General features: G+C 40.4%; 2 protein-coding genes and 1 pseudogene across 2 annotated transcripts in view; all 3 read left to right on the forward strand.

Moving 5' to 3' along the window:
• Positions 1-3603, forward strand: part of LOC129831674 (extracellular calcium-sensing receptor-like) — a 33990-nt pseudogene extending 30387 nt beyond the window's left edge.
• Positions 3604-16975: 13372 nt separating this feature from the next.
• On the forward strand, positions 16976-23615 carry LOC129831662 (extracellular calcium-sensing receptor-like). Its single transcript, XM_055895026.1, has 7 exons — positions 16976-17265; positions 18175-18469; positions 18949-19238; positions 20914-21194; positions 21407-21615; positions 21969-22314; positions 22583-23615. Exons 1-7 carry the CDS (start codon positions 16976-16978, stop codon positions 23497-23499), a joined length of 2628 nt encoding a protein of 875 aa, XP_055751001.1. The 3' UTR covers positions 23500-23615.
• Positions 23616-24753: 1138 nt separating this feature from the next.
• The window catches only part of LOC129831673 (extracellular calcium-sensing receptor-like), a 49787-nt gene continuing 47574 nt past the window's right edge, over positions 24754-26966 (forward strand). Inside the window, exon 1 of the mRNA XM_055895035.1 lies at positions 24754-24819. Within this exon, the coding sequence (XP_055751010.1) occupies positions 24769-24819 (51 nt within the window). The 5' untranslated portion in view covers positions 24754-24768. The remainder of the gene's footprint in view (positions 24820-26966) is intronic.

Consider the following 26966-nt stretch of genomic DNA (forward strand, 5'->3'; position numbering starts at 1 on the left):
GGAATATACATTTCTGTGTGAAATTATGTGGAGAAAGGCATTTGAACAAAGACTGAGGACTATGAGTCTGGATGCATTTAAACATGATCTGAGGACTATCTTTCATAGGCTAGGTTGTTATGGGATACCAGGAATTGTTGTCATACCTTTAACTTATTTTTTTCACAGCACCAGTTTGTCTTATAAAACTCTTTTCAATATGAATAGAATGACCAAGTTAGAAATATGTAGAAATATGTATCCTTTTCAATCTGGCCTAATGAAAAACAATAAATTGGCTTATTATTATTAATGTCTCCCTAACATCATACCACACAGCTAAAGAAAAAAAGCAGGAAGTAAACAATAACTGAGACTCGTTTGGCCGACATTATGTTCTTTCTCATGTTTTCGACTGTCTGTTTCTACCTAGGTGAGCCACTTTTCCACCTGTGCGTGTCTGAGTGATAAGAAACAGTATCCAACCTTCTTCAGAACCATCCCCAGTGATCAGTTCCAGGCTGCCGCTCTGGCCCACCTCATCAGGCACTTCGGCTGGACTTGGATTGGGGCGGTCCGTTCCGACTCTGACTACGGTAATAACGGGATGGCGGCTTTCCTACAGGCAGCACAAGAGGAAGGCATCTGTGTGGAGTATTCTGAAGCCTTCTCCCGTACCAACGCACCCAGCAGAGTGCAACGGGTGGCCGACGTGATCCGCAGGTGATCCATGATTACATTTGAACTTTTCATTCACACAAATGCAAGACCATATTTATAAAAAAACTATTGATATTAATTTCTCTATTTTCCCAAAGCTGATCTGTGAGAACAACATGATTTGCTTATCTTAAACATGTCAAAAGTGTTGATTAATACTAATGTTCATGTTCACTTCACTGAGACATTCCAATGAATGATAAACATGACAAGCATGTGTTATGATATAATCATGTTCCCCAGCTCCACAGCCCGGGTGGTGGTTGCATTCACATCTATTGTGGAAATGAGGATCCTGCTGGAGGAGATGGAACGCCTGCCCTCTCCTCCCCGCCAGTGGATCGGGAGTGAGTCCTGGGTCACTGACCGAGACATGCTGCGCTTCGGCCTGTGTGCCGGGGCCATCGGATTTGGCATCCAACGCTCTGTCATCCCCGGCTTCAGGGATTTCCTCCTGGACCTCTCCCCACGGAAGGTGTCCAACTCTCCCCTGCTTACAGAGTTCTGGGAGGGAGCCTTTGGCTGTCGGCTGGTGATAGGTATCTATCTATCTATCTATCTATCTATCTATCTGTTTGTCTGTCCGTCCGTCTGTCTGTCTGTCTGTCTGTCTGTCTGTCTGTCTGTCTCTGTCTGTCTATTTATCTATCTTTCTATCTATTTATATACAGTATGTATCAATCTATTTGTATCTCTATCTTTCCGTCCGTCCGTCTCTCACTCTCACTCTCACTCTCTCTCTCTCTCTCTCTCTCTCTCTCTCTCTCTCTCTCTCTCTCTCTCTCTCTCTCTCTCTCTCTCTCTCTCTCTCTCTCTCTCTCTCTCTGTCTGTCTGTCTGTCTGTCTGTCTGTCTGTCTGTCTGTCTGTCTGTCTGTCTGTCTGTCTGTCTGTCTGTCTGTCTGTAGGGACTACTACAGGTGTTGGTGTTGAAGAGAAGGTGTGTGATGGCAGTGAGGATATACAGCAGCTACAGACACCCTTCACAGATACATCCCAGCTGCGTGTCACTAACATGGTGTATAAAGCTGTTTACGCCATAGCACACGCCATCCACAGCATTGTTTGTGAAGAGAGAGAAAACTCCACTGTGAACTGTGACAAAAATCTCAATGTGAAGCCAACAAAGGTGAATGACAAGACGATAGGATAATGTCCTGATTGATATGTTTATTGAGACTACATGTATGAAGGCCTATGAGTTCTCATTATACTTGACAACTTGTTCTGAATTAACGCATCTGACAAATATATGAGTTTAATTAATGTTCTGTTTCTCTCTCTCACTCCATCTATCTTTCCTTCTCTCCATCTCTCTTCACCTCTCTCCTTCTCTCTTGTCCCCTCTCTCTCTACCTTGACCTTCCAACCCCCAGGTCCTGGAGAGATTGAGGAGGGTGAACTTCTCTCGTAACGGGTACCAGGTGTCTTTCGATAACAACGGGGATCCAGTGGCCACCTATGAGCTGGTCAACTGGCAGAGACGGGAGAGTGGGAATATAGATTTTGTGACAGTGGGGCTCTATGATGGGTCTCTGCCTCCTGACCAGAGGCTTCATATCGAGAGGGAAATCACCTGGGTAAAGAACAGTACACAAGTACCTGTGTCAGTGTGCAGTGAAAGCTGTCCCCCAGGCACTCGTAAGGCTGTACAGAAAGGAAAGCATGTATGCTGTTATGACTGTATCCAATGTGCAGAGGGAGAAATAAGTAATAACACAGGTAGGACTACAGGAACAGTTGGCAAACGTGTGTAGTACTTTCTATCACGGTTTACTAAGTAGTGGTTTATTCATATTACCAGCACTACAAAGGTAGTGTCTGTCAATCATGTTCCTGTTCTTATTATCTCATGTAAGCTGCACATTAATTCAACATTCTTCATTGTAAACTGACAAAGTGCAGCATTCTGGGACATGTATTTGTAAATAAATAAAATCTGAATCTATTATTATTAACATTTGATGTCTGTTGCTTTGTCCTGGTCAGATGCTTCAGACTGTCTGATCTGTCCCGAGGAGTACTGGCCCAACGCTGAGAGAGACCACTGTATCCTTAAGCCTGTGGAGTTCCTGTCCTTCCACGAGGTCCTCGGAATCATCCTGACCGCCTGCTCTGTGGGCGGGGCTTGTCTGGCCATCGCCACGGCAACTGTCTTCTACCGCCACAGAACGTCGGCCATCGTCAGGGCCAACAACTCTGAGCTGAGCTTCCTGCTGCTCTTCTCCTTGACACTGTGTTTTCTGTGTTCTCTTACTTTCGTTGGCCGGCCCTCTGAATGGTCCTGTATGCTGCGCCACACAGCGTTTGGGATCACCTTCGTCCTCTGCATCTCTTGTGTTCTGGGGAAAACAATAGTGGTGTTGATGGCCTTCAGGGCTACGCTTCCAGGCAGTAATGTCATGAAATGGTTTGGTCCTCCACAGCAGAGGTTGACTGTAGTGTCCTTCACTTTTGTCCAGGCTTTGATATGCACTCTGTGGTTGGTCCTGTCCCCTCCCTTCCCCATTAAAAACCTCACTACCTACAAGGAAAAGATCATTCTAGAGTGTGATGTGGGTTCAGCTATTGGTTTCTGGGCTGTGTTGGGCTATATAGGACTCCTGTCTCTCTTGTGCTTTGTGCTGGCTTTTCTGGCTCGGAAGCTGCCTGATAACTTTAATGAGGCCAAATTCATCACCTTCAGCATGCTCATATTCTGTGCAGTCTGGATCACCTTTATCCCAGCTTATGTCAGCTCTCCTGGGAAGTTCACTGTAGCTGTGGAGATCTTTGCCATCATCACCTCTAGCTTTGGGTTGTTCTTTCTGTTATTTGTTCCTAAATGCTTCATTATTCTGTTCAGGCCGGAGAAGAACACCAAGAAACACCTTATGGAGAAGACATCCAATGATACACGTTATTAAGAAATGATTGAGGGGAAAAAACATTGTAACGTTCATTTATATGGTTTACCATACAGTTAGGTAGGACTACTCTGACAGAGATGACCAACAATTTAGCAGGTAATCATTGGTATCATTGTAACTATTAACATGACACAGGTTCACTTTAGATATTCCAATGTTATGAGAGATTGTTCAAAGCTAGAGTGTTAAAATCTAATTTGACCTGCTAAGTGATGTGATTAGCAGTAGCCTACAGAGTGGAACCACTTCCATGTTGTTGGAGAAAAGCTGTATTCTTATATGAATTGATATAACATTGAAGTGCATGTGTTCAATTGATATTGTAATTCATAGTACGTATTATAATAATATAATAAACATTTTCATAGACAGTTGAAGTCTGAAGTTTACAAACACTTAGGTTGGAGTCATTAAAACTAGTTTTTCAACAACTCCACACATTTCTTGTTAACAAATTATAGTTTTGGTAAGTCTGTTAGGACATCTACAAGTCAATTTTCCAACAATTGTTTACAGACAGATTATTTCACTTACAACTCACTGTTTCACACTTCCAGTGGGTGAGATGTTTACATACACTTAGTTCACTGTGCCTATAAATAGTGTCATGACGTTGCCCTCTTTGGATACAGCGAGCACCATCCCCCTACCTCTCTCTCTCTCTCTCCTACACCCAGGCTGCTGTGGTCAGAGAGGTTGTAAATTCCTAGAGGAGATTCTTCCTCATGGCCAGACAGTATAGAGAGAGAGTGAGTTTCATAGAGAGAACCAAGGAATTTCTTCCAGCTCACAGAACTGGAGAACCCGAACAATATTCATGTTCTGGAGAATGTATAAAAGATCGGTGAAGTAACTAGCTACAAATTGGTCCATTTGGTACAATTTTGTGAAACTCATGAGAGACAATACAGCCACATTACCATAACCCTGTTTATACAAGAGTCTCAGTTATGAGGCTTACATCTAATTGTTGTATAAAATGAATGAGTAAAGATGAAACTATTGGTGAAATTATGTAATGTTATTTTAGACTGTTTAACTTCTTTGGGCTGCAGGGGGCAGTATTGAGTAACTTGGATGAAAGGTGTCCATTTCAAACAGCCTTGTACTCAATTCTTGCTCGTACAATATGCATATTATTATTACTATTGGATAGAAAACACTCTCTAGTTTCTAAAAACGTTTGAATTATATCTGTGAGTAAAACAGAATTCATTTTGCAGCAAACTTCCTGTCAGAAAGTGAAAAATCTCAAATCGAGGCTCTGTTCCAGGGCCTACCTAATCTTTTGCTTGAAATCTATTAGTATACATGCACTTCATACGCCTTCCACTAGATGTCAATAGGCAGTGACAGAAGAAAGGGAGTGTATAGCTTGATCTGAGGTCGAATAAGAGCTCTTGGCATGACGTGACACCAATTTCCTGTTTTCGGGAAGGCGCGCTAAGGAACCCGGGGATTGCCTTCTGAAAAGCTGTCGTTATAGACGGCTACTATCTCCGGCTTTGATTTTATTTGATAAATGTGACAATATCACCGTAAAATATGGTTTTTCAATATAGTTTAATCAGATTATTGAATTTTCTCGGGAGTTTTGGCGAGTTCCGTTCTTTGCGTTTGTTCACGATGGTCAGCTCCGCGCCACTTGGCAAGTTTTGCTTGCTAATTCGAGAGGGAAAAATGAAATTCTAAATCCAAACAACGATTGTTCTGGACAAAGGACCACTTGTACAACATTCTGATGGAAGATTAGGACCCATTTATGATGTTATTTCCTATTTCTGTGGAAAATGTGTCGTTGTGTTTTCCGCTTTGATTTTGGGCGCTCTCTCGCAATAACGTAAGCTGGATGTCGTACTGAAGTTATTTTTAGAATTATAACACGGCGATTGCATTAATCTTGTCAATAGGGGGAGCTGTTAGCACTATTTTTTTCTTGGTCTTCCCAAATTAAACTGCCTCGTACTCAATTCTTGCTCGTACAATATGCATATTATTATTACCATTGGATAGAAAACCCTCTCTAGTTTAAAACCGTTTGAATTATGTCTCTGAGTGAAACAGAACTCATTCTGCAGCACATTTCCTGCCAGGGAGTGAGATTTCTGAAATCGAGTTCCCTGTTCCCAGGTCAGTTTATAAGTCCCTGTGAAGGCTGTGGGGCTACAAACACTGCATACGTCTTCCTCTAGATGTCAGTAAGTGGTGACAATTTGAATGGAGTCGATTGCGCAATCTGGGACCTTATATAAGACCCTGGCGCAGAATGGACGTCGGACTGGCCTCCTTCCAAGCTTTGGTTTAGCCAGTTATATATCTCCGGTCATGTTTTTATTCGTTATAGTTGTTAACCTGTTGGGGATGGGGGCGCTGTTTAGACTATTTATGCTAATTTGGCTAATTTTTTAAACGGCTTCCCACAAAATCCTTGATCGTACAATATGCATATTATTATTATTATTGGATAGAAAACAGTCTATAGTTTCTATAGGAGTTTAAATTTTGTCTCTAAGTGGAACAGAGCCCATTCTACAGCAATTTCCCTGACATGGAGTCAGATTTGAGAAATGTTGGCCACTTTTCTGAAGTCAGTTAAAAGGGCACTGTCGTTGCTATGACTATACGGACACTTCTTACGTCTTCCCCTGGATGCCTTTACGTGATGACGATTCCAATGGGGTCGATTGCGCGTTCACAGGCACTACAAATGAAAAAAACCTTTAGCTAGCAAGTCTTTTCTTGCTGCGTAACGCGCGTGGAAGACACCGACCCTCTCCTGTTCCAAGCGTTAGTTTAGCCTGTTATATTTCTCCGGTCATCTTTTCACTCGTTATAGGAGTTACAAACATCATAAAGTAGTTCATTTAAAGCGTTTTATAGCAATTTATATCCGTTTAGTGCGATTTTGGGACATTTATTTTTGCAACGATGTGAAAAGTTGGGCACGCTTTTCAGTTCATCCCGAACGCAGTTGACATTTCCACATGGCAAGAGGACAGCTTTCCACCAAAAGACGATTTCTCCCAAGAAAGGATCCTTTGCCCAAGATACTGATGGAAGAACAGCTCAAGGTAGGACATTTTTATTATGATAAATCGTGTTTCTGTCGAAACATTTTAGTGGCTTAGGACGCCATGTTTTTTGACGTAGCTTCGCTTGGCGCAAACTGTATTGAAAAGTAAGGATAAATTAAAAAATGTAATAACGCAATTGTATTAAGAATTAAATTGTCTATCAATCCCTGTCCACCCTGTATTTTTTAGTCACGTTTATGAGTATTTATGTATAAGAGTAGATCACTGTCTAAGTGGCGCAAGGACATTTTCTTTACCAGCTTGTCTACATTTCACATTGTCTAACCATGATTTTGGTGGCTAAATATAAACATTTTCGATCAAACTGTATATGCATGTTGTAATGTGATGTTACAGGAGTGTCATCGGAAGAATTCTGAGAAGGTTAGTGAAAAAATTAATATCTTTTGGCGATGTTGACTTTTATCGCTCACTTTGGCTAGAATCAATGCTGGGCTGCTAATTGCTATGTGCTAAGCTAATATAACGATTTATTGTGTTTTCGCTGTAAGACACTTAGAAAATCTGAAATATTGTCTGTATTCACAGGATCTGTGTCTTTCGATTCGTGTATGCTGTGTATTTTTACGAAATGTTTGATGATTAGTAGTTAGGTAAACACGTTGCTCATTGTAATTATTCTAGTCCATTTGTGATGGTGGGTGCAATTGTAAACTATGAAGTCTACCTGAAATATGCACATTTTTCTAACAAAACCTATCCCATACCATAAATATGTTATCAGACTGTCATCTAATGAGTTTTTTTGTTGGTTAGGGGCTATAAATATCTTAGTTTAGCCGAATTGGTGATGGCTACTGGTGTTGGTGGACAAATAAAAGATGGTGGATTATGCTAATGTGTTTTTAGGTAATAGATGTACATCTTTACATATTGTGTCTTCCCTGTAAAACATTTTAAAAATCGGAAATGTTGACTGGATTCACAAGATCTGTGTCTTTCATTAGCTGTATTGGACTTTAATGTGTGAAAGTTAAATATTTTAAAAAAATATTTTTTTTGAATTTCGCGGCACTGGTTTTTCAGTGGGGGGGGGGGGTGTGCCGCTAGCGCCACGCTGATCCTAGACAGGTTAAAAATACACAGCGTACAGCAATTGAAAAACACAGATCTTGTGATTTCGTAAAAATACACAGCATACACGAATCGAAAGACACAGATCCTGTGAATACAGACAATATTTCAGATTTTCTAAGTGTCTTACAGCGAAAACACAATAAATCGTTATATTAGCATAGCACATAGCACATAGCAGCCCAGCATTGATTCTAGCCAAAGTGGGCGATAACGTCAACATCGCCAAAAATGTATTAATTTTTTCACTAACGTTCTCAGAATTCTTCAGATGACACTCCTGTAACATCATATTACACAATCCATATAGAGTTTGATCGAAAATGTTTATATTTAGCCACCAAAATCATGGTTAGACAATGTGAAATGTAGCTCAGCTGGTCAGAAAATGTCCTTGCGCCACTTAGACAGTGATCTACTCTTATACATAAATACTCATAAACGTGACTAAAAAATATAGGGTGGACAGGGATTGATAGACAATTTAATTCTTAATACAATTGCGGAATTACATTTTTTAATTTATCCTTACTTTTCAATACAGTTTGCGCCAAGCGAAGCTACGTCAAAAAACATGGCGTCCTAAACCACTAAAATTTTTCGACAGAAACACGATTTATCATAATAAAAATGTCCTACTTTGAGCTGTTCTTCCATCAGTATCTTGGGAAAAGGATCCTTTCTTGGGAGTAATCGTCTTTTGGTGGAAAGCTGTCCTCTTGCCATGTGGAAATGCCAACTGCGTTCGGGATGAACTGAAAAGCGTGCCCAGCTATTCACAGCGTTTCAAAAATAAATGTCCCAAAATCGCACTAAACGGATATAAATTGCTATAAAACGCTTTAAATTAACTACCTTATGATGTTTTTAACCTGTTTGGGGTGCAAGCCCGAAATCGGAACGAAAATGACAACAGCTGCAGGGCGCGAAATTCAAAATCTATTTTTTAAAAATATTTAACTTTTACACATTAACAAGTCCAATACAGCATTTGAAAGATAAACATCTTGTCAATCCAGCCAACATGTCCGATTTTTTAAATGTTTTACAGAGAAAACACCACATATATTTATGTTAGCTCACCACCAAATACAAAAGTGGACAGACACGTATGGATATGATTATGATGTATGAATTATGATTCAAGTAGCATGCACAAGCCAACCGAAATAAACTAAAACCAACCTAAAGAACCCAGAAAAAACTACCTCAGATGACAGTCATATAACATGTTACACAATAAATCTATGTTTTGTTCATAAAAAGTGCATATTTTAGCTATAAATCAGTTTTACATTGATGCTACCATAAATGCTAACACATAGCTAGAGTCTGAATCCAGACGGGAGTAGCCAGAGAAAATACATACACCAACGTCGGCTACTAATTACACCTCATAAAACATTTCAGAAAAACATATGGTGGATAGCTAATGAAAGACAGATATCGTGTGAATAAAGCCAACATTTCCGATTTTTGAAGTGTTTTACAGCGAAAACACAATATATCGTTATATTAGCTAACAACATAAGCTAGCATAAGGCAGCACTAGCATTGGTCAAGCGCTAGCCTAGCACAGTTAGCCCAGTTAGCACAGCACAGTTCGACAGATATATGAAAAAGCATCCCAAATTGGGTCTTATCTTTGTTGATATTCCATCAGAATGTTGTAACGGGGTCCAATGTCCAGTAGAGTCTTTAGTTGGGTTCCAGAACGAATTATTTCCCTCTTTGGTTAGCAAGCACAATAGCATTGCGGCGCTACTCTGCCTTTCTTCAAAAAATTCTTCCGTCGTATCACATCTAAAGTCCAGAATAAATTGCAATAATATAATTAAAGTATATTGAAAAAACATACTTTAGGATGATTTTGTGACATGTATCAAATAATATCGTAGTCAGAGATCATATTCACCGTTATCGACCTTCTTCCAGAAGCCGAGACCAAATTATGCTTCGCGCCCGGAAATTTCTTTTAACTGCGCAGGTCTCACAAGAAGGTGTGTTATTCAGTCCATGGACGAGATATTCGACAGCTTTCAATTCTCACTTCCGCATTACAGCCTGATGAAGGCGTGTGACGTGTTTCTATGGTCCTAAGTCTAATGGCCTTGTATAGACAAGGTCTTAAAGAGACACATCGCATTTTGGAAATCTCAATTCGGCTGGGAAAATGGCTGTAAAAATATTTCTGTTCGACTTAGAGAAACAATTCAAACTTTTTTAGAAACTATAGACTGTTATCTATCCAACAGTAGTAAATATATGCATATTGTAAAATAAAAAGTTTCTTAGGAGGCCGTTTGAAAATGTGCACATATTTTCCAGTTTTTTCAATATTCAGCTTGCAGCCCAAACAGGTTAACTCCTATAACGAGTAAAAAGATGACCGGAGAAATATAACAGGCTAAACTAACGCTTGGAACAGGAGCGGGTCGGTGTCCTCCACGCGCGTTACGCACCAAGAAAAGACTTGCTAGCTACAGGGTTATTTAATTTGTAGTGCCTGTGAACGCGCAATCGACCCCATTGAAATCGTCATCACGTAAAGGCATCCAGGGGAAGACGTAAGCAGTGTCCGTATAGTCATAGCAATAACAGTGCCCTTTTAACTGACTCCAGAACAGTGGCCAACATTTCTGAAATCTGACTCCATGTCAGGGAAATTGCTGTAGAATGGGCTCTGTTCCACTTAGAGACAAAATTTCAACTCCTATAGAAACTATAGACTGTTTTCTATCCAATAATAATAATAATATGCATATTGTACGATCAAGGATTTTGTGGGAAGCCGTTTCAAAAATTACCCGATTAGCATAAATAGTCTCAACAGCGCCCCCATCCTCAACAGGTTAACCTGTCTAGGATCAGCGTGGCGCTAGCGGCACACCCCCCCCCCCCCCCACTGAAAAACCAGTGCCGCGAAATTCAAAAAAAAAATTTTTTTAAAATATTTAACTTTCACACATTAAAGTCCAATACAGCTAATGAAAGACACAGATCTTGTGAATCCAGTCAACATTTCCGATTTTTAAAATGTTTTACAGGGAAGACACAATATGTAAAGATGTACATCTATTACCTAAAAACACATTAGCATAATCCACCATCTTTTATTTGTCCACCAACACCAGTAGCCATCACCAATTCGGCTAAACTAAGATATTTATAGCCCCTAACCAACAAAAAAACTCATTAGATGACAGTCTGATAACATATTTATGGTATGGGATAGGTTTTGTTAGAAAAAAGTGCATATTTCAGGTAGATGGCATAGTTTACAATTGCACCCACCATCACAAATGGACTAGAATAATTACAATGAGCAACGTGTTTACCTAACTACTAATCATCAAACATTTCGTAAAAATACACAGCATACACGAATCGAAAGACACAGATCCTGTGAATACAGACAATATTTCAGATTTTCTAAGTGTCTTACAGCGAAAACACAATAAATCGTTATATTAGCTTAGCACATAGCAATTAGCAGCCCAGCATTGATTCTAGCCAAAGTGAGCGATAAAAGTCAACATCGCCAAAAGATCTTAATTTTTTCACTAACCTTCTCAGAATTCTTCCGATGACACTCCTGTAACATCACATTACAACATGCATATACAGTTTGATCGAAAATGTTTATATTTAGCCACCAAAATCATGGTTAGACAATGTGAAATGTAGACAAGCTGGTAAAGAAAAAGTCCTTGCGCCACTTAGACAGTGATCTACTCTTATACATAAATACTCATAAACGTGACTAAAAAATATAGGGTGGACAGGGATTGATAGACAATTTAATATTTAATACAATTGCGTTATTACATTTTTTAATTTATCCTTACTTTTCAATACAGTTTGCGCCAAGCGAAGCTACGTCAAAAAACATGGCGTCCTAAGCCACTAAAATGTTTCGACAGAAACACGATTTATCATAATAAAAATGTCCTACCTTGAGCTGTTCTTCCATCAGTATCTTGGGCAAAGGATCCTTTCTTGGGAGAAATCGTCTTTTGGTGGAAAGCTGTCCTCTTGCCATGTGGAAATGTCAACTGCGTTCGGGATGAACTGAAAAGCGTGCCCAACTTTTCACATCGTTGCAAAAATAAATGTCCCAAAATCGCACTAAACGGATATAAATTGCTATAAAACGCTTTAAATTAACTACCTTATGATGTTTTTAACTCCTATAACGAGTGAAAAGATGACCGGAGAAATATAACAGGCTAAACTAACGCTTGGAACAGGTGCGCGCCGGTGTCCTCTAGGCTCATGACGCAGCTCCCAAAGAATGACTAGCTTCAGGGTTTTTTCATTTGTAGGGCCTGTGAACGCGCAATCGACCCCGTTGGAATCGTCATCACGTAAAGGCATCCAGGGGAAGACGTAAGAAGTGTCCGTATAGTCATAGCAACGACAGTGCCCTTTTAACTGACTTCAGAAGAGTGGCCAACATTTCTCAAATCTGACTCCATGTCAGGGAAATTGCTGTAGAATGGGCTCTGTTCCACTTAGAGACAAAATTTCAACTCCTATAGAAACTATAGACTGTTTTCTATCCAATAATAATAATAATATGCATATTGTACGATCAAGGATTTTGTGGGAAGCCGTTTAAAAAATTAGCCAAATTAGCATAAATAGTCTAAACAGCGCCCCCATCCCCAACAGGTTAATGCAACCACTGTGTGTCAGAGCTGCTAGGAGTACTGGGTGGAGGAGTCAAGCGCAGAGAGCAGGGTTTCCAGAAAGTGGATAATTCTTTCCAATGGACAGGGGAAACGATCCTGCCCTAAACAGACGGGCGCATGAAAAGATGAGTCCAAAAACACCGGACTAAACTGTCCCGAGAAAATAATAAAATCCACATTACAATCCAACACCAAATAACAGATAAACAAGCCCGCACAAAAGCCAGTGGGCTACCTGCCCTTAAATAGCCTACCCACCAAACTAAACTCAAAACAGGTGCACCCAATCAGCCCAAACTAACAGAAACAAAAAGAAAAGAATCGATGGCAGCTAGTAGGCCGGTGACGACGACCGCCGAGCGCCGCCCGAACAGGAAGAGGCACCATCCTCGGCGGGATTCGTGACACTGTGTCAGATTTCAAAATAACTTTACGGAAAAAGCAAAATGCGATAATCTGAGTACAGCGCTCAGATGACAAATCCACCCAAAGAAATATCCGCCATGTTGGAGTCAACAGAAGTCAGAAATAGCATTATAAATATTCACTTACCTTTGATAATCTTCATGAGAATGCACTCCCAGGAATCCCAGTTCCACAATAAATGTTTGTTTTGTTCGATAATGTCCATAATTTATGTCCAAATTCCTCCTTGTTGTTCGTGATTTCAGTACACAATCTAAACTTACGATGCGCGGGCAGGTCCAGGCAAAAGTTCAGACGAAAAGTCATATTACAGTATGTAGAAACATGTCAAACGAAGTATAGAATCAATCTTTAGGATGTTTTTAACATAAATCTTCAATAATGTTCCAACCGGAGAATTCATTTGTCTTCAGAAATGCAATGGAACTCAAGCTAACTCTCACATGAAAGTGCATGTTCAGCGCATGGTCAGCTCATGGCAGACCTTACTCAATCCCCTCTCATTCGCCCCCACTTCACAGTAGAAGCATCAAACAAGGTTCTAAAGACTGTTGACATCTAGTGGAAGCCTTAGGAAGTGCAACATGACCCCATTTCCACTGTATCTTGGATAAGCAAAGAGTTGAAAAACTAAAAACCTCAGATTTTCCACTTCCTGGTTGGATTTTTTCTCAGGTTTTTGCCTGCCATATGAGTTATGTTATACTCACAGACATCCTTCAAACAGTTTGAGAAACTTCAGAGTGTTTTCTATCCAAATCTACTAATTATATACATATCCTAGTATCTGGGTCTGAGTAGCAGGCAGTTTACTCTGGGCATGCTTTTCATCCGGCCATGAAAATACTGCCCCCTACCCCAAAGAAGTTAACTTGTTATGGCTGCAGCCCGGTGTCGGTACACTTATGAGAACAGCCCATCCAAGTGCAGGGAGCGAAATTCAAAAGATATTTTTTTGAAATATTTAACTTTCACACATTAACAAGTCCAATACAGCAAATGAAAGATACACATCTTGTGAATCCAGCCAACATGTCCGATTTTTAAAATGTTTTACAGCGAAAACACCACGTATATTTATGTTAGCTCACCACCAAATACAAAAAAGCACAGACATTTTTCACAGCACAGGTAGCTTGCACAAAACCAACCTAACTATCCAAGAACCAACCAAACTAACCAAGAAACAACTTCATCAGATGACAGTCTTATAACAAGTTATACAATAAATCTATGTTTTGTTCGGAAAATGTGCATATTTGAGGTATAAATCATAGTTTTACATTGCAGCTACAATAAGAAATAGCACGAAAGCAGCTAGAACAATTACAGAGACCAAATTGAAATACCTAAATACTCATCATAAAACATTTATGAAAAATACATGGTGTACAGCAAATTAAAGACAAACATCTTGTGAATCCAGCCAATATTTCCGATTCTTTAAGTGTTTTTCAGCAAAAACACAATATAGCATTATATTAGCTTACCACAATAGCCAAAAACACAACAGCATTGACTCAATCCAACAGTTACGATAACGAATAAAACAGCAAAAGATATTAATTTTTTCACTAACCTTCTCAAAATTCATCTGATGACAGTCCTATAACATCATATTACACAATACATATATTGTTTGTTCGAAAATGTGCATATTTAGGAGCACAAATCGTGGTTATACAATGTGAATACTAGGCAAAATGCAATAACAATGTCCGGAGAAATCTTGGAGAAGCACCTAATCTAATCAAATAACTATTCATAAACATTACTAAAAAATACGTGTTGGACAGTAAATTAAAGATAGCTTAGTTCTTAACCTCTACTTCCTCAGAAACCCGGGTCCGAGAGCACCCCCACCAGTAAAGAAGCTGACTAGCATAGCCTAGCATAGCGTCACAAGTAAATACTAGCATCTAAATATCATTAAATCACAAGTCCAAGACACCAGATGAAAGAGACACATCTTGTGAATCCAGCCATCATTTCTGATTTTTAAAATGTTTACAGGGAAGACACAATATGTAAATCTATTAGCTAACCACGTTAGCAAAAGACACAACTTTTTTTTCACACCATTTTTTTCTTGCATATGTAGCTATCACAATTTTGACCAAATAAAGATATAATAGCCACTAACCACGAAACAACTTAATCAGATGACAGTCTGATAACATATTTATTGTATAGGATATGTTTTGTTAGAAAAATGTGCATATTTCAGGTATAAATCATAGTTTACATTTCAGCTACAATCAGAAATTGCACCGAAAGCAGCCATAATATTTACAGACACCAACGTCAAATACCTAATTACTCATCATAAAACATTCCTGAAAAATACATAGTGTACAGCAATTGAAAGAAAGGCATCTTGTGATTCCAGACAATATTTCCGATTTATTAAATGTTTTACAGCGAAAACAAAATGTAGCGTTATATTAGCGTAGCCACAATAGCCAGAAACACTTGGGCGCCGACGACCAGTTCACATGCACGACAGATATTAGAAATAGCATCATAAAATGTTTCTTACTTTTTGTGATCTTCCGTCAGAATGTTGGACAAGGTGTCCTTTGTCCAGAACAGTCTTTGTTTGGATCTGGAACGGCAAATGTCCCTCTTCATTTAGCATGGGCACTTGCCAAGTGGCACGGATCTCTCCAACGTCAACAAAGTCAGAGAACGGAACACGGCGAAACTCCCGAAAAAATTTCAATAATCCGATTAAACTATTTTGAAAAAACATACTTTACAATGATATGGTCACACGTATCAAATAAAATCCAAACCGGAGATGGTAGTCGTCCATAACGGCAGCTGAACAGAAGGCAATCCCACTGTCCAACTGGCGCTGCCAAGAGTACCGGAAATGAGGGACACGTCATACAAAGAGCTTGTATTCCAATTCAGAACCAGATGAACACAAAATTTCTTCTCTCACAGCCTCTTGACAACCAGGGGAAGGTCTATGAAGTGTACGTAGACTCTTACGTTTTATGCCCATGTATAGGCAGGAAGTTGAACAGAGCATCGATTTCAGACATTCCACTTCCTGGTCAGGAAATGTGCTGCAGGATGAGTTCTGTTTCACTCAGAGAAATAATTCAAACGGTTTTAGAAACTAGAGAGTATTTTCTATCCAATAGTAATAATAATATGCATATTGTACGAACAAGAATTGAGTACGAGCCGTTTGAAATGGGCATCTTTTATCTGGCTACTCAATACTGCCCCTTGCAGCCATAAGAAGTTTTAAATGTCAGGAATTTTGAAAAACTGAGTTTAAATGTATTTGGCTAAGGTGAATGTAATCTTCCGACTTCAACTGTGAGGCAAAGCGCCAAGAGAACTATACTGTAGGGGGAAAATAAGAGAGGAAGTGTACCAAGAGGACTAGACTTTGGAATAAATATAAGTGAGGCAAAGTGCCAAATGGCCTAGACTGTTGGGTAAATACTGTGTAGAGCCAGAGTACCAAAAGGACAAACTGTAGAGGAAATATTTTGAGAGGCAGTGTGCCAAATGGACTATACTGTAGGGGAAATATCGTATAGAGCCAGCTTGCCAAGAGGACTAGACTGTAGAGGAATTACTGTAAAGAGCCAGCATACCAAGAAGACAAGACTGTTGGGTAAATACTGTGTAGAGTCAGCTTGCCAAGAGGACTTGACTGTAGAGGAAATATAAGTGAGGCAAAGTGCCAAATGGACTAGACAGTAGGGGAAATACTGTGCAGAGCCAGCGTGCCAAGAGGACTAGACAGTAAGGGAAATATAAGAGAGGCTCATGGTTATTGTGTGTCTAATGTATGTTTATGTCTATCTAAACCATAACAGTCAACGTAGTTCTGATGCTGGTGCATACACTCTCTATATCTGAAAGAATCAGGACCTGACTGGGTGAGCAGAGCAGCCTCTAACCCCTCCCTCCTTTACATAGCCAAACCCACAGTGTGGCCCCCAGAGGAATCCCCACAGAGGTACGGTGGGTATTTAAACCAGAGTAGAGAGGTAACCTGACCTATGTGGGTCTGTGTGGCGCTGTATTACGCCATACCTTCTACACATCAGGGGAATGAGGCTCTCTCCGGCTCCTGCTCTGGATCCAAGTCTGGCTGGTAGTCTGGTTCTTCTACATCTAGCTGTGGTGGCTGGTGGGCGTACCTTGCTTGCGTCTGCCTCTACCTCTACCTCTGCCTCGGGGCGGGAGTCTGTCAGATGCAGGCTCCAAGGCACCCCTCGTCCTCCGGTGTTCTCCCAGGACGGGGACTTTGTCATCGGGGGTGTTTTCTCCATTCATTACTATATGCACACTGTGGATCACAGCTACACCAGCATGCCTGAACCCCTGCAGTGCACTGGGAGGTCAGTGAGCGCAAGAGGGAACAGGGGACAGGACTGTGGCTGTGTGGGGAGACAGATGAATTGTGTTTTAAAGATACAGAGACAGTTTGTTTAAAGACAGAGAAACAGTGTGTTTAAAGACAGAGAAACAGTGTGTTTAAAGACAGAGAAACAGTGTGTTTAAAGATACAGAGACAGTGTGTTTAAAGACAGAGAAACAGTGTGTTTAAAGACAGAGAAACAGTGTGTTTAAAGACAGAGAAATAATGTGTTTAAAGACAGAGAAACAGTTTGTTTAAAGACAGAGAAACAGTGTGTTTTAAAGATACAGAGAAACAATGTGTTTAAAGACAGGGAAACAGTTTGTTTAAAGACAGAGAAACAGTGTGTTTAAAGACAGAGAAACAGTGTGTTTTAAAGATACAGAGAAACAATGTGTTTAAAGACAGGGAAACAGTTTGTTTAAAGACAGAGAAACAATGTGTTTAAAGACAGAGAAACAGTGTGTTTTAAAGATACAGAGACAGTTTGTTTAAAGACAGAGAAACAGTGTGTTTAAAGACAGAGAAACAGTGTGTTTAAAGACAGAGAAACAGTGTGTTAATGAGACAAACAGTGTGTTAATGAGACAAACAGTGTTTTAAAGACAGGCAAACAGTGTTTTAAAGACAGATAAACAGTTCGTTGAAAGACAGATAAAACGCGTGTTTGTGTCTGAGAGAGTAGGTAATTGTTACTGTTACTGTTACAAAGGATCACATTTTCAATTGCAGGCTATCCTACAATGTCCTCAATTACAGACAACAGAAGTGTAGGCAAATAGACTGTATGGAACATAATACTAGATATTAGGCTGTTTGCCAAGGTGACATTCTATAGGCTAGTTTATGATTGTCCGGAGGTGCTCACTGACCCATCTCCTATTTACAGCATGGATTCCCGTGAGTTGCGCTTCTCGCGCGCCATGGTCTTCGCAGTTGAGGAGATAAACAACAGTTCGTACCTTCTACCGGGTGTCACGCTTGGTTATCAAGTGCACGACTCCTGCAACTCGGTCCCTATGGCTGTGAAAGTGGCCTTCCAGCTGGCTAATGGCTTGGACCCCATGTTTGATACCGGAGAACAGTGCTCTGGGTCGGCTACAGTGACAGCTATCGTTGGCGAGTCTGCCTCCACGCCTACCATCAGCATGTTGCGCATCATCGGCCCTTTTGGCATTCCTCAGGTAAACTCCAGTGGAAAGAAATCTTTCAGCTTCTTTTAATTTACTCTATTCCTAGTTTATATTCTCCTCTCTTTCAGGAACGAGTTCTACTTTTAATTTACTGTATTCCTAATGTATATTCTCCTCTCTTTCAGGAATGAGACAAACTTTTAATCCATTGTATTCTAACTGTAAACTCCTCTCGTTCAGGAATATACATTTCTGTGTGAAATTATGTGGAGAAAGGCATTTGAACTTAGACTGAGGACTATCTTTCATAGGCTAGGTTGTTATGGGAGACCAGGGATTGGTGTCACACTTGTGTGTATCCTTTTCTTTCTGGCCTAAGGAAAAACAATGAGTTGGCTTATTATTATTAATGTCTCCCTAACATCAAACTACATAGCTAAATAAAAAAAGCAGGAAGTAGCCAATACATTAGAGTTGTTAGGCCGACATGATGTTCTTTCTCATGTTTTCGACTGTCTGTTTCTACCTAGGTGAGCCACTCTTCCACCTGTGCGTGTCTGAGTGATAAGAAACAGTATCCAACCTTCTTCAGAACCATCCCCAGTGACCAGTTCCAGGCTGCCGCTCTGGCCCACCTCATCAAGCACTTCGGCTGGACCTGGATTGGGGCGGTCCGTTCCGACTCTGACTACGGTAATAACGGGATGGCGGCTTTCCTACAGGCAGCACAAGAGGAAGGCATCTGTGTGGAGTATTCTGAAGCCTTCTCCCTTACAAACCCACTCAGCAGAGTGCAACGGGTGGCCGACGTGATCCGCAGGTGATCCGTGATTACTTGTGTACTTTTCAGTCATACAAATGCAAGACCATATTTATAAAAATACTATTGTTATTAATTTCTCTCTTTTCCAAAAGCTGATCTGTGAGACCAACATGATTTGCATATCTTAAACATGTCAAAAGTGTTGATTAATACTAATGTTCATATTCACTTCACTGAGATATTCCAATGAATGACAAACATGACAAGCATATTAACCTTTTACGGGGGCAGCCCGACACCGGTACACTTATGACAACATCCAGCTCAAAGTGCAGGGCGCGAAATTCAAAATCTATTTTTTGTTTATATTTAACTTTAACACATTAACAAGTCCAAGACACCAGATGAAAGGTGCACATCTTGTGAATCAAGCCAACATGTCCGATTTTTTAAATGTTTTACAGGGAAGACAAAATATGTAAATCTATTAGCTAACCACGTTAGCAAGAGACACCACTTTTCTAACTCCATCAGTTTCTTACTCCATCAGGTGCTATCACAAATTCGACAAAATAAAGATATAAATAGCCACTAACCAAGAAACAAATTCATCAGATGACAGTCTGATAACATATTTATTGTATAGCATATGTTTTGTTCGAAAAATGTGCATATTTCATGTATAAACCATAGTTTACATTTCAGCTACAATCCGCAATTGCACCGAAAGCATCCATAATATTTAAAGACACCAACGTCAAAAAGCTAATTACTCATCATAAAACATTTCTGAAAATACATAGTCTGCAGCAATTGAAAGACAGGCATCTTGTGATTCCAAACAATATTTCCGATTTATTAAATGTTTTACAGCGAAAACAAAATGTATCGCTATATTAGCGTAGCTACAATAGACAGACACAATTGGGCGCCCACGGCCAGATCACATGCACGACAGATATATGAAATAACATCATAAAATGGGTCTTACTTTTGCTGATCTTTCATCAGAATGTTGAAGAAGGTGTCCTCTGTCCAGATGAGTCGTTGTTTCGATTCAGAATGGCAAATTTCCCTCTTCAATTAGCATTGGCACTAGCCGAGTGGCATAAATTTCTCCAACGTAAACACAGTCAGAGGAAGGAACACGGCAAAACTCCCGAATAAAGTTTCAATAATCTGATTAAACTATATTGAAAAAACATACATTACGATGATATGGTCACATGTATCAAAAAAAATTTGAGCCGGAGATGTTAGCCGTTCGTTACGAAGGCAAAACAGAAGTCAATCCCACTTCCTTCAGAGTACCGGAAGTGGACGGTCACGTCAAAGAAATAGGTTTTTTTCCACCACAGAACAAGATGAGCACAAAAATGTCTTCTCTGACATCCTCTTTACACCAATAGGAAGGCGTATAGAGTATCAGCAGACTCCTAAGTGTCAAGACCATGTATAGGCATCAAGTTGAGAAGAGAATCGATTTCTGACATTTCACTTCCTGGTCAGGAAAAGTGCTGCAGAAGGACTTCTGTTTCACTCAGAGAAATAATTCCAACTGTTTTAGAAACTAGAAAGTGTTTTCTATCCAAAAAGAATAATAATATTCATATTGTACGAGCAAGATTTGAGTAGGAGGCCGTTTGAAATGGGCACGATTTCACTGGCTACTCAACACTTTGTCTTGCAGCCATAAGAAGTTTTAAGCATATGATATAATCATGTTCCCCAGCTCCACAGCCCGGGTGGTGGTTGCATTCGTATCCTCTTGGGATATGAGAATCCTGCTGAGGGAGATGGAACGCCTGCCCTCTCCTCCCCGCCAGTGGATCGGGAGTGAGTCCTGGGTCTCTGAACCAGATATGCTGCGCTTCGGCCTGTGTGCCGGGACCATTGGATTTGGCATCCAACGCTCTGTCATCCCCGGCCTCAGGGACTTCCTCCTGGACCTCTCCCCACAGAAGGTGTCCAACTCTCCCACGCTCACAGAGTTCTGGGAGGGAGCCTTTGGCTGTAGGCTGGGGATAGGTATCTATTTATCTATCTATCTATCCATCCATCATCCATCTATCCATCCATTTGTCTGTCTATCTATCTATCTATCTATCTATCTATCTATCTATCTATCTATCTATTTATCTATATATCTATTTACAAGTCTGTCTGTCTGTCTGTCTGTCTGTCTGTCTGTCTGTGTGTCGGTCTGTCTGTAGGGACCTCTACAGGTGTTGGGGTTAAAGAGAAGGTGTGTGATGGCAGTGAGGATATACAGCAGCTACAGGCCCCCTACACAGATACATCCCAGCTGCGTGTCACTAACATGGTGTATAAAGCTGTTTACGCCATAGCACACGCCATCCACAGCATCGTTTGTGAAGAGAGAGAAAACTCCACTGTGAACTGTGACAAAAACCTTAATGTGAAGTCAACACAGGTGAATGACAAGTCCATAGTATAATTTCCGGATAAATATGTTTATTTAGACTACATGTATGAGGGCCTATGAGTTCTCATTATACTTTACAACTTCTTCTGAAGTAACACATCTGATGAATATGAGTTGAATTAATGTTATGTTTCTCTCTCTCCATCTCTCTTCCCTTCTCTCCATTTCTTTCTTTCCATCATTCTTCCCCTTTATCCATCTCTTATCTCTCTCTTCACCTCTCTCCATCTATCTCTCCATCTCTCATCCCCTCACTCATCTCTCAACCCTTATCTCCATCTCTCTTCACCTCTCTCCTTCTCTCTTGTCCCCTCTCTCTACCTTGCCCTTCCAACCCCCAGGTCCTGGAGAGATTGAGGAGGGTGAACTTCTCTCGTAACGGGTACCAGGTGTCTTTCGATGCCAACGGGGACCCAGTGGCCACCTATGAGCTGGTCAACTGGCAGAGACGGAAGAGTGGGAAGATGGAGTTTGTGACAGTGGGGCGCTATGATGCGTCCATGCCTCCTGACCAGAGGCTTGACATCGAGAGGGAAATCACCTGGGTAAAGAACAGTACACAAGTACCTGTGTCAGTGTGCAGTGAGAGCTGTCCCCCAGGCACTCGTAAGGCTGTACAGAAAGGAAAGCCTGTATGCTGTTATGACTGTATCCAATGTGCAGAGGGAGAAATAAGTGATAACACAGGTAGGACTACAGGAACAGTTGGCAAAAATGTGTAGTAATTTCTATCACGGTTTACTAAGTAGTGGTTTATTCATATTACCACCACTACAAAGGTAGTGTCTGTCAATCATGTTCCTGTTCTTATTATCTCATGTAAGCTGCACATTAATTCAACATTATTTATTGTTAACTGACAAAGTGCAGCATTGTGGGACATGTATTTTGTAAATAAATAAAACCTGAATCTATTATTACTAACAGTTGATGTCTGTTACATTGTTCTGGTCAGATTCTTCAGACTGTCTGATCTGTCCCAAGGAGTACTGGCCCAACGCTGAGAGAGACCGCTGTATCCTTAAGCCTGTGGAGTTCCTGTCCTTCCACGAGGTCCTCGGAATCATCCTGACCGCCTGCTCTGTGGGCGGGGCTTGTCTGGCCATCGCCACGGCAACCATCTTCTACCACCACCGAACTTCGGCCATCGTCAGGGCCAACAACTCTGAGCTGAGCTTCCTGCTGCTCTTCTCCTTGACTCTGTGTTTTCTGTGTTCTCTTACCTTCATTGGCCGGCCCTCTGAGTGGTCCTGTATGCTGCGTCACACAGCGTTTGGGATCACCTTCGTCCTCTGCATCTCTTGTGTTCTGGGGAAAACAATAGTGGTGTTGATGGCCTTCAGGGCTACACTTCCAGCCAGTAATGTCATGAAATGGTTTGGTCCTCCACAGCAGAGATTGACTGTAGTGTCCTTCACGTTTGTCCAGGCTTTGATATGCACTCTGTGGTTGGTCCTGTCCCCTCCCTTCCCCATTAAAAACTTCACTACCTACAAGGAAAAGATCATTCTAGAGTGTGATGTGGGGTCAGCTATTGGTTTCTGGGCTGTGTTGGGCTATATAGGACTCCTGTCTCTCCTGTGCTTTGTGCTGGCTTTTCTGGCTCGGAAGCTGCCTGATAACTTTAATGAGGCCAAATTCATCACCTTCAGCATGCTCATATTCTGTGCAGTCTGGATCACCTTTATCCCAGCTTATGTCAGCTCTCCTGGAAAGTTGACTGTAGCTGTGGAGATCTTTGCCATCATCACCTCTAGCTTTGGGTTGTTCTTTCTGTTATTTGTTCCTAAATGCTTCATTATTCTGTTCAGGCCGGAGAAGAACACCAAGAAACACCTTATGGCGAAGACATCCAATGATATACGTTATTAAGAAATGATTGAGGGGAAAAAACATAGGTAGGACTACTCTGACAGAGATGACCAACAATTTAGCAGCTAATCATTGGTAACATTGTAACTAGTAACATGCAACAGGTTCAGTTTAGATATTCCAATGTTATGAGAGATTGTTCAAAGCTAGAGTGTTAAATTCTAATTTGACCTGCTAAATGATGTGATTAGCAGTAGCCTACAGAGTGGAACCACTTCCATGTTGTTGGAGAAAAGCTGTATTCTTATATGAATTGATATAACATTGAAGTGCATGTGTTCAATTGATATTGTAATTCATCATATTATGTATTATAATAATATAATAAACATTTTCATAGACAGTTAAAGTCGGAAGTTTACATACACTTAGGTTGGAGTCATTAAAACTAGTTTTTCAACAACTCCACACATTTCTTGTTAACAAATTACACTTTTGGCAAGTCTGTTAGGACATCTACTTTGTGCATGACAAAAGTCATTTTTTCCAACAATTGTTCAAAGACAGATTATTTCACTTATAATTCACTATTTCACACTTCCAGTGGGTGAGATTTTACATACACTTAGTTGACTGTGCCTTTAAATAGCTCGGAAAATTGCAGAAATATATATCATGGCTTTAGAAGCTTCTGATCTGACCTGTGGATGTATTTCAAGGCCTACCTTCAAACTCAGTGTCTCTTTGCTTGACATCATGGTAAAATCAAATTAAATCAGCCAAGACCTCATAAAAATAATTATAGACCTCCACAGTCTAGTTCATCCTGGGGAGCAATTTCCAAACACTTGAAGGTACCACGTTCATCTGTACAAACAATAGTACGCAAGTATAAACACCGTGGGACCACGCAGGCGTCATACCACTCAGGAAGAAGATGCGTTCTGTCTCCTCGAGATTAACGTACTTTGGTGTGCGAAAGTGCAAATCAATCCCAGAACAACAGCAAAGGACCTTGTGAAGATGCAGGAAGGAAACAGGTACAAAATTATTTATATCCACAGTAAAACGAGTCCTATATCGACATAACCTGAATGGCCTCTCAGCAAGGAAGAAGCCACTGCTCCAAAACCGCCATAAAAATGCCAGACTATGGTCTGCAACTGCACATGGGGACAAAGTGAACATCGTTAGGTTTGGAGGAAAAGGGAGGAGGCTTGCAAGCGAAAAGAACACCATCCCAACCGTGCAGCACGGGTTGGCAGCATCATGTTGTGGGGTTGCTTTGCTGCAGGAGGGACTGGTGCACTTCACAAATAAGATGGCATCATGAGGGGAGAAAATGATGTGGATATATTGAGGCAACATCTCAAGAAATCAGTCAGGAAGCTAAAGCTTGGTCGCAAATGTGTCTTCCAAATTGACAGCGACCCCAAGCATACTTCCAAAGTTGTGGCAAAAATGGCCTAAGGACAACAAAGTCAAGTTATTGGAGTGGCCATCACAAAGCCTTGACCTCAATGCAATAGAAATTTTGTGGGCAGAACTGAAAAAGCGTGTGCGAACGAGGAGGCTGACAAACCTGACCCAGTTACACCAGCTCTGTCAGGAGGAATGGGCCAAAATTCACCCAAATTATTGTGGGAAGATTGTGGAAGGCTACCCAAAACGTTTTACCCAAGGTAAACAATTTAACTTCTTGAGGGCAGGGGGCAGCATTTCACTTTCGGATAAATAGCATGCCAAAATTCAACTGCCTGCTACTCATTACCAGAATATAAGATATGCATATTATTAGTAGATTTGGATAGAAAACACTCTGGAGTTTCTAAAACTGTTTGAATCATGTCTCTGAGAATAACAGAACTTATGTAGCAGGCAAAACGCTGAGGACAAACCATTCAGAATTTTTATTTTTTTGATGTCACTGTGTTTTCAATTATATTTCTTAGAGACACCAGATTTCTAATAGACTAGCTTGCAGCTCCTACCGCTTCCACTGGATGTCACCAGTCCTTGGAAATCGGTTGAGGTTATTCCTTTGTGTAATGAAGAAATAGGGCTTTCGTAAACGAAGGTCACATGAAGTGCATTTTTTGAGAGAGGCACGTTACGAAAAAAGTTGCGTCAGTTTGTTTTCTTTTTGTATTGAACACAGATCATCCTGTCTTCAAATTGATCGATTATTAACATTTAAAAATACCTAACGTTGTATTACAAAAGTAGTTTGAAATGTTTTGGTAAAGTTTACATGTAACTTTTGATATATTTTGTAGTGACGTGGCAAAAGTTGGAAGCTGTGTTTTTCTGGATGAAACGGTCCAAATAAATTGACATTTTGGATATATATCGACGGAATTAATCAAACAAAAGGACCATTGTGATGTTTATGGGACATATTGGAGTGCCAACAAAATAATTTTGTCAAAGGTAAGGCATGATTTATATTTTATTTCTGTGTTTTGTGTCGTGCTTGCATGGTAGAAATATGCTACTCTCTTTGTTTACTGTTGTGCTATTGTCAGATAATAGCATCTTATGCTTTCGCCAAAAAGCCTTTTTGAAATCTGACATGTTGGCTGGATTCACAACGAGTGTAGCTTTAATTTGGTATCTTACATGTGTGATTGAATGAAAGTTTGATTTTTATATCATTTTATTTGAATATGGCGCTCTGTATTTTCCCTGGCTATTGGCCGGTGGGACGATTGCATCCCACCTGCCCCAGAGAGGTTAAAGGCAATGCTACTGTCATGAGAATTTTCAATCACAATGATAATAACTAACAATCAATAGCTTTGACCAATCCCCGAGGTTTGTTAGACCATGGGTTTAATAATAATTAGGCAAAGACTCAGTTTATGCAAAAGGTTAGTACAGTTTATTCATGAGAACTTTCTAAAGTCAAGAATGAAAACAGTCTTTATAACACACACAAACAAGTTCAAATCTTAAGCTACGCCTTGCTCAGACAGTCAGTGTTTTTCCACAACACAGATACATTGTTTCTTTAACCTGTTTGGGCTGCAGGGGCAGTATTGAGTAGCCAGATAAAAGGTGCCCATTTCAAACGGCCTCGTACTCAATTCTTGCTCGTACAATATGCATATTATTATTACTATTGGATAGAAAACACTCTCTAGTTTCTAAAACCGTTTGAATTATATCTGTGAGTCAAACAGAACTCATTTGGCACAAACTTCCTGACCAGGAAGTGGAAAGTCTGAAATCGAGGCTCTGTTCTACTTCCTGCCTATAAATGGGCATGATACGTATTAGTATACGTGCACTTCATAGATCTTCCCCTGGATGTCAAGAGGCGGTGAGAGAAGAAATTTAGTGTTTATCTTGGTCTGAAGTGGAATACAAGCTCTTTGTATGACGTGTCCCCCATTTCTTGTTTTCTGGAGAGCGCGAAGGGGGACCTGGATTTGCCTTCTGTTTAGCTGCCGTTATAGGCGACTAATATCTCCGGCTTTGATTTTATTTGATACATGTGACCATATCATCGTAAAGTATGTTTTTTT

This window comes from Salvelinus fontinalis, chromosome 33 (assembly GCF_029448725.1).
Source record: "Salvelinus fontinalis isolate EN_2023a chromosome 33, ASM2944872v1, whole genome shotgun sequence".
Classification (NCBI taxonomy): Eukaryota; Metazoa; Chordata; class Actinopteri; order Salmoniformes; family Salmonidae; genus Salvelinus; species Salvelinus fontinalis.